This window comes from Hydractinia symbiolongicarpus, chromosome 9 (genome assembly GCF_029227915.1).
Source record: "Hydractinia symbiolongicarpus strain clone_291-10 chromosome 9, HSymV2.1, whole genome shotgun sequence".
Lineage (NCBI taxonomy): Eukaryota > Metazoa > Cnidaria > Hydrozoa > Anthoathecata > Hydractiniidae > Hydractinia > Hydractinia symbiolongicarpus.
The window spans coordinates 30,511,967-30,518,487 of NC_079883.1; the positions used below are offsets into that span (position 1 = coordinate 30,511,967).

General features: G+C 32.4%; 1 protein-coding gene across 1 annotated transcript; it reads left to right on the forward strand.

The window, feature by feature from the left end:
- Positions 1-1,414: 1,414 nt before the first annotated feature.
- Positions 1,415-6,280, forward strand: LOC130656395 (uncharacterized). The gene is made up of 7 exons (XM_057459243.1): positions 1,415-1,919; positions 2,050-2,232; positions 2,325-2,470; positions 2,633-2,804; positions 3,042-3,764; positions 4,189-4,520; positions 4,754-6,280. The coding sequence occupies exons 1-7, from the start codon at positions 1,553-1,555 to the stop codon at positions 5,414-5,416; spliced, it is 2,586 nt and encodes an 861-aa protein (XP_057315226.1). The 5' UTR covers positions 1,415-1,552; the 3' UTR covers positions 5,417-6,280.
- The last annotated feature ends 241 nt before the right edge of the window (positions 6,281-6,521 follow it).

Consider the following 6,521-nt stretch of genomic DNA (forward strand, 5'->3'; position numbering starts at 1 on the left):
AAAGCAACAGACACAATCTTTGGCATCAGACAATCAAAAGCTTCCTACAAAAAATCAAGATCGATTCAATACTTTGAAAGTAAAGAAAATTCAATTAAAAGAATGATAGGTATAGCTATATATATTTTTTAATTTTAATCTTTCACCTGTACTGTATCTCCATTCACCTACAGGCACTGGTTTTTCTTGAATGGTATTATTTTATTGTTGCATTTTTTGAATATAAATTTATAAATAATTATATACACGCATACCGACTGATAGCCTTGTGGTAGAGCGTTCGCTTTCAGTGCGGGAGTTCTTGGGTTCAAACCCCGGCCGAGTCATGCCAGAGACTATAAAAGTGTGAATCTATCCTTTCTGCTTAGCGCTCAGCACGAGAATAGGATTGATATCTTAGGCGGTTGTCTAGTTGAGCGATTGCTGTGCTTCCCACGACTTTCGTAGCTCAAATGGGAGCTTTAAATGCGCTAGGACCCCCTTGGCAGGACCCTCGTTGATAGCAGTACCAATAGGAACTGAAGAGGCTATCCTGGGTAAATAATAGTAATAATAATATATATATATATAAACAAATATTAAAATGAAAAAATAAGCAATCAACATATATCATGATGAAGTATATAACCCCACGAAATTAACACGCAGAAATAATTAAAACTATGTTATGAAAATAAGTTGCTGTGTGAATAAATGCAAAAAAAATAGCAAAAATAAATAAAACCTTAGGTTCGTAGAATTCAGTCTCGCAAATCATTATTGACTAAACTAAAAACTGTAAAAATTATTTTAAACAAAATATATTAAGGAGTTGTTTCTAACCATAGGGCGGACAAAATTACAACAAAATCAAGACGTAGATGACACACCAATCAAGAAAAAACGACATAGTCCAGATCCAAACAAATTAAATTTCGATCGTCATGCTCTACTTGAAGAAGTGTTAGGAATGGATGTTGGTAGTAAGGTATATCTTCATGTATCTGTTAACATTTGTGTTGAACACATTGCCATTTATATCATTGTCCAATTTTGAACAAAAAAATAACTTGTGTGACACATCGATTTATTTCCTCTTGCAGATAAATTACTCTGACTTGGCCCGAAAATATCATATACCTGGAACTACTGGAAATACAGTTGTTAAGGAATTTCTCGAAGATAACGGTGTTGATTTATCAAAATTTGCAAACAATTTTGTTAACCCATGCAAATATCGTCGAAAATATGAAAAGTTTCCAGGTGAGTACCTAAAAAAAAGAAGAATTGATATATAATGTACGCTTCCAACATTGTGTCTTGTCATCAAATCTGTATAATTTATAGCAAAAGATTCTTAAATTCTTTCAAGTGTTACAGTAGATTTCTGTGTGTAGAACAATGTTTACCTAAAACAAATTGCATCTTCACAATACTTTTAGAAATATGTATTATACAAAAAGAGGATGTATATATCGTAGCGTTTGTACAATCAACTTAACATTCCTTGTTCAGAAAGAGAGATATTGAGAACATTTCATTTTTTACAGATGGAAGTGGAGTGTCGGTTCCTATGCCCCCTACATTTGAAAAAATAAAAGAGGAGATACTGAAGAAGATTGAATCTGGAGATATTCTATTAGGATCTTTGGTTGAGCCAAAAAAATATAAAAAAGCTGTGATAAAGAATGGAGTGATTTTCAATGAAGAATTCACAGTATCTGGTCGTTGTATACCACTGAGTGACATTCGCAGAAAGATTTTTGAAGAACATCAAAGTTTGGGGATTATGAGAAATCCAAAAGGTGCTTTGACAAGATACTTCATACTATGGTCTGATCATGCATCACTTTTGAGTGCTGGCCATTTACTATTGACTGTCAAAGTTGTTTACGATGACAAGTTATTTTATACAGATGAGGAAATGTATGCAAAAACAGGTATGTCATTTAGAAGTATTGTTATTGATCACCAAAATTCTAGATATCTAAAATCAAAAATATTTACTTTTTTTACTTTGATAGTAGACATTAAATGCCACTTAATAATGTTCGCTAAATTAAATTTTAGGAATTTGTCATGATGTTCAAGAACTTGTGGAGCGTCCATCCGTTTATATTATTGGTTTTGCCCAGGATAGCATTGCAGAGAAGCTTTCATATGTCGAAACCAGACTTAATGACATTAGAAAATTGTCTGACCCATTAATTGTCAATGATAAGAAAGTGGTTGATGTGATAAGGTTTTTTCATGGTATGTTGATGGAATTCAATTCACACAAGTTTAATCTGCATAATGCAACAATTTATTTAAAAAAGGATAACAGGAATTCATTTATATTTTAGGTGACCATCCTGAAATACAATACGAGAGTGGTAACTCTCATGGTGGAAACTTTCCCTGTCTTTGTGGATGCAAAAAATCAAGATTTACAGATATAGCCCATGTCTACAGTAACAAAATAGTGTCCTTGGAACAAAGAAGGAAGAAGGTACATAAATTTCAAAATAAGTTGTTCGTTATTTGTAATTTTGACAAAAAGTATAGAAAATTATTTATTCCAGGTAAATGAAACAAAATATGAATGACAAATTTATAGATTTCTATTACATAACATTAACTATTTTTAACTAACTATTTTTGATTATTTTAGGTAATATCAGGCCCAGCAGGACAACAACAAAAAGCTGTGTCTCCATTTCAACAACTCAATGTGGAGAAACTGGGTCTTGAAGTAAATTACAGAAACCTTGACCGTGACTTACCAGTTCATCAAAAGTTGCACAAAAAGGACCTTGAACAGCTACTAAAAAATCATTTGACAGGTTAGGGCTATTTTATTTTTGATAAACTAAAATAACTTTTGCAAATTTTGGCCTTTTTCGCAAAAGTTTTATATAAGTTGATGTTAGTTGATATTTGTCTGAAAATTTTTCTACAAATAAAGCAAAAGAAAATCAGATATGTTGAGGAAAATTGAAAAGCATAAAAACAATTCTGATTTTATTTTCAAAATTACACTCATTAAAATTTATAAATTCAGTCAACAATTTTTTTTAAAGGAATTATCCGTGTTCCAGCTCTTTGCTTTGGAAATGAACATAGTACAATGGAGTCCTTGAATCTTGCTAATTATGAAGTGATGCCGATTGAACCACTGCATGATTGTAAAGGACATATCAAGAATTTGTGGGATGTTTTGCATGAAGTGTTGACACCTCAAGAGAATAAAATTTTTCAACAGTCCCTAGATGCCACATATGGTTCGAAGGACAAGGTGAGAGGATCTGACTATCGGCTGTCATCAATAGTTGTTTACCAATCAATGCAAAGCACTTGCAGAAAGGAAATCAAAGAGTTGTTGTACACATTGATGGAGCTAGTTCGGTTATCATATCTTAAATCCCAAAAAAGGTCCCCACGAATTATTCTACGATTACATAATATTAGTTTCCAGCATGCCATGTTGTGCCAAGATCTGTTTGGGCATAATTTAAAGTCAATGTCTACACAAAAGCTTTATGGCATTTATTATCATGGCTTGACAACACATTTAGCAGAAGTATCGAGAATTATCTCACCAAGCTCCTTACACACAGAGAATGAAGAACAGCTATTCAGCAAAATTAATCAAATAAGTTTGAGAACATCAGCCAGATCCTTAGAATCCATACGTGATAATAGCATCATCCGTATTCAAGCTGAACAGAAATTTATTGCCAAAGAATGTTCTAGAAAATCAACTAACACATCTAAAATATCGAAATTTTCAGAGAGTGTACTTGGTAAGTCTAAAATATCTGTTTCTACTGGCTTTCTAATTCATGTTGGCATTCAGAAATTGCTGAGACGAATGTCCACATGAAAACAAAAGTTTTCAATTCACATTGGCAAATATTTAACTGTTATTTGTGTACTGCAGCATTTGGCCGCAAAACAAATATAAATTGCAAATGTCGAACACGAGTTTGCCAACGCAAAACAGGAAAATGTCATTTTACGTAGGCAATGTTCTGTCGTCATGGAATAAACTGAAACAGAAAGGCTGTTCTATGTGATAATTAAATATATTTTGAAGTGCTTGACTTAATAAAAAGTCTGGTTTGATATTCAAACATTAATCTTTCTAATTTTGTTTAAAATTTTAACATGTGATAAAAAGTGTATGATTGTCATTTTGTTTCGAAATAAACTTTTTTGAATTTTCAGATGAGAAAAGAAGTTGTTTTAACATTAACTTACCTCTACGGAAATATCAGGCACACTTGGAAAGAATTGCAGATTTTTTGCTCTATGGTAATGGTGTTTGGTGGCATAGAGAAAATGATATTATCATATTTCATGATGGAAAAGAGGATGATGATTTCAGAGTTGAAGGGCCTTTGATGACAAATTTCAAACAAGACAACCTGCAATCAGTAGCAAAAGATGTAGAAGCTTGTTGGAAGAAATGCGTTGATCGTGGTATTGAATTGCCAATCACAAAGATAAATACTTTCGACGAAAATGGAGATTTAATAGAATGCAAGGCACTTGAAGAAGTAAGTAATACGTCATTCTTGGCTTACTGTCTGTAGGATGGGTATATTAATAGCCCCCAACTCAAATTCCTCTGTATCAAGTCTATCTCTACACTTTCTTACCCAATTATCCTCCTTCATTCTTGCAAGTGTCCTAACCAACTTAATCTACTTATATCTGGACAACATCTATCTTTAATTCTACAGATACCTAGCCTGCTTCTTAGCTCATATGAACTCTTTCTTACTCTCAGACTGGCGTTACAAATCCAAAAGCAAACATAACAAGTAATATCAAACTGATGGCTGATGATGATAATGCAGAATATGATAATGCGTATATATCACATGATAATAATGAAGAGATAGAAATGGAGATAGATATCACATTAGAACAGCAACCTTCCTTATTGGATTTAGAAGTTGACCAAGCTGTTCATTTTAAGAAAGAAACATCAAACACAATTACATTGGAACAACAACCTTGCATAGCTGACTCAGTTACTAATCCTAAAAAAACTGCAGAAAATAGTAAGTTGGAAAAGATCTGTAGAGACAGACAGACGAAAGCTGACCAAAACCCAATTCTTGAATCAGGTGTATGCAAGAACATAATGTATGTTCTTGGCTATTCAGATAAATTGAAGGACTTCGACCGTCATCATATGTCATATAAGCTGACTAAAAGTGAACATTCAAGAAAAAAATGTAGAGCATTTATCATTCATTTTCGTGAAAAAGTGATGGCTGTTCAGCATGAAGCAGAAAAAGCTACGAAAGATTGGGAAAAAGACTTCATAGCAAAAAATTTTAAGATGCCGAATACAGAAGAGCTTAAATCAAATAAAATTTACATGGAGAAATATAAATTAAATTACCACGCCAAAAAAATTCTTGAACAATGGACAAATATTTAGTTTTTCAGCAAAAGGATCAATATGCGCTTTTAAATTTTAAGAAGCATATTTTTCAACAAATTAGCCAGAGCTAGCTAAAATAAAAACATTTGATATATATATATATACAAAACTTTTTTTCTGATACGTTTCGTATGGGAAATGTATTTTTATATTATTGTGGATCATCATTTTGCACAAACGAAAAAACAAGAACAACACGAGAAGGAAATTAATACCTTTAAAAAGATATCAAAGTATTTGTTGTTGCTTTGACGGGCTTAATACGCAATAATCTTGTATTGTGCAAAACTTAGAAGAAATAGCTAGCTAGCTAACAGTCTTAAAAAGGTCCATTTTTACAATCCATTATGTGGGTTATATATCTGCACCCTAAATCAAGAGAATACTAGCTAAACTGCTTTTCTAATTAAGCTACTCTTTCGTACAGAGGTAGGATTTGCACCCACAACTATTTAGCTAAGTAATCTGCAGTGATCTAAGAACTACATAAACAGTTTAATTTCTTGACTAACTGTTTTTATATTGTATATATCTATCTATGTATATATCTATGTATATAACAGCCAGAAAGGCTATGTATAGCTCTGACAGTTACAAAGTTTAGGTAAACACTTCCAGAAATATATAGCTAGCTTTTGCTATAGCTACTATATATATAATTTTGACAGGTAGCTATAGGCAAATAGAATATAGAAAATTTCAAATATATAGAATAAATAATATTACAAACCTTGTTTTTACTGCGTGATCACAAATACCTTAACAGCCAAATGTATGGTACAACCAACCATTTCTGTCAACACAAAAACACAAAAATGGCGGCACCTTCTTGTCTTCTTCACAAACTTGAAACGACAAAAAGCACGTCAGATAGCAAAACGCGGTAGACGATTATGATAAAACGCGGTATACCCGTGTTTTACCCGAAATAATTGGAGACTGTCCGTAAGTTGCCCGAGTTTTGTTCAGCGTCTCATCAAAAATGAAAACATTTTCAAAAACTACAAGTCTCATGCGTTTTAGTGGTGAAAAAATAATTTAAAAAATCGTTCGGAAATGAGTTTACTCCCTGGGTACTTTCTTTGTATACTTTTGACTATAC

What these genes read in the sequence shown, in the direction of transcription:
- LOC130656395 (XM_057459243.1), top strand. Translation starts at nt 1,553, where the DNA reads ATGCCCCCTACATTTGAAAAAATAAAAGAGGAGATACTGAAGAAGATT. An exon ending in TGTGATAAGGTTTTTTCATG is followed by an intron (nt 2,233 to 2,324) that starts GTATGTTGATGG and finishes TTTATATTTTAG; the next exon opens with GTGACCATCCTGAAATACAA. An exon ending in TGGAACAAAGAAGGAAGAAG is followed by an intron (nt 2,471 to 2,632) that starts GTACATAAATTT and finishes TGATTATTTTAG; the next exon opens with GTAATATCAGGCCCAGCAGG.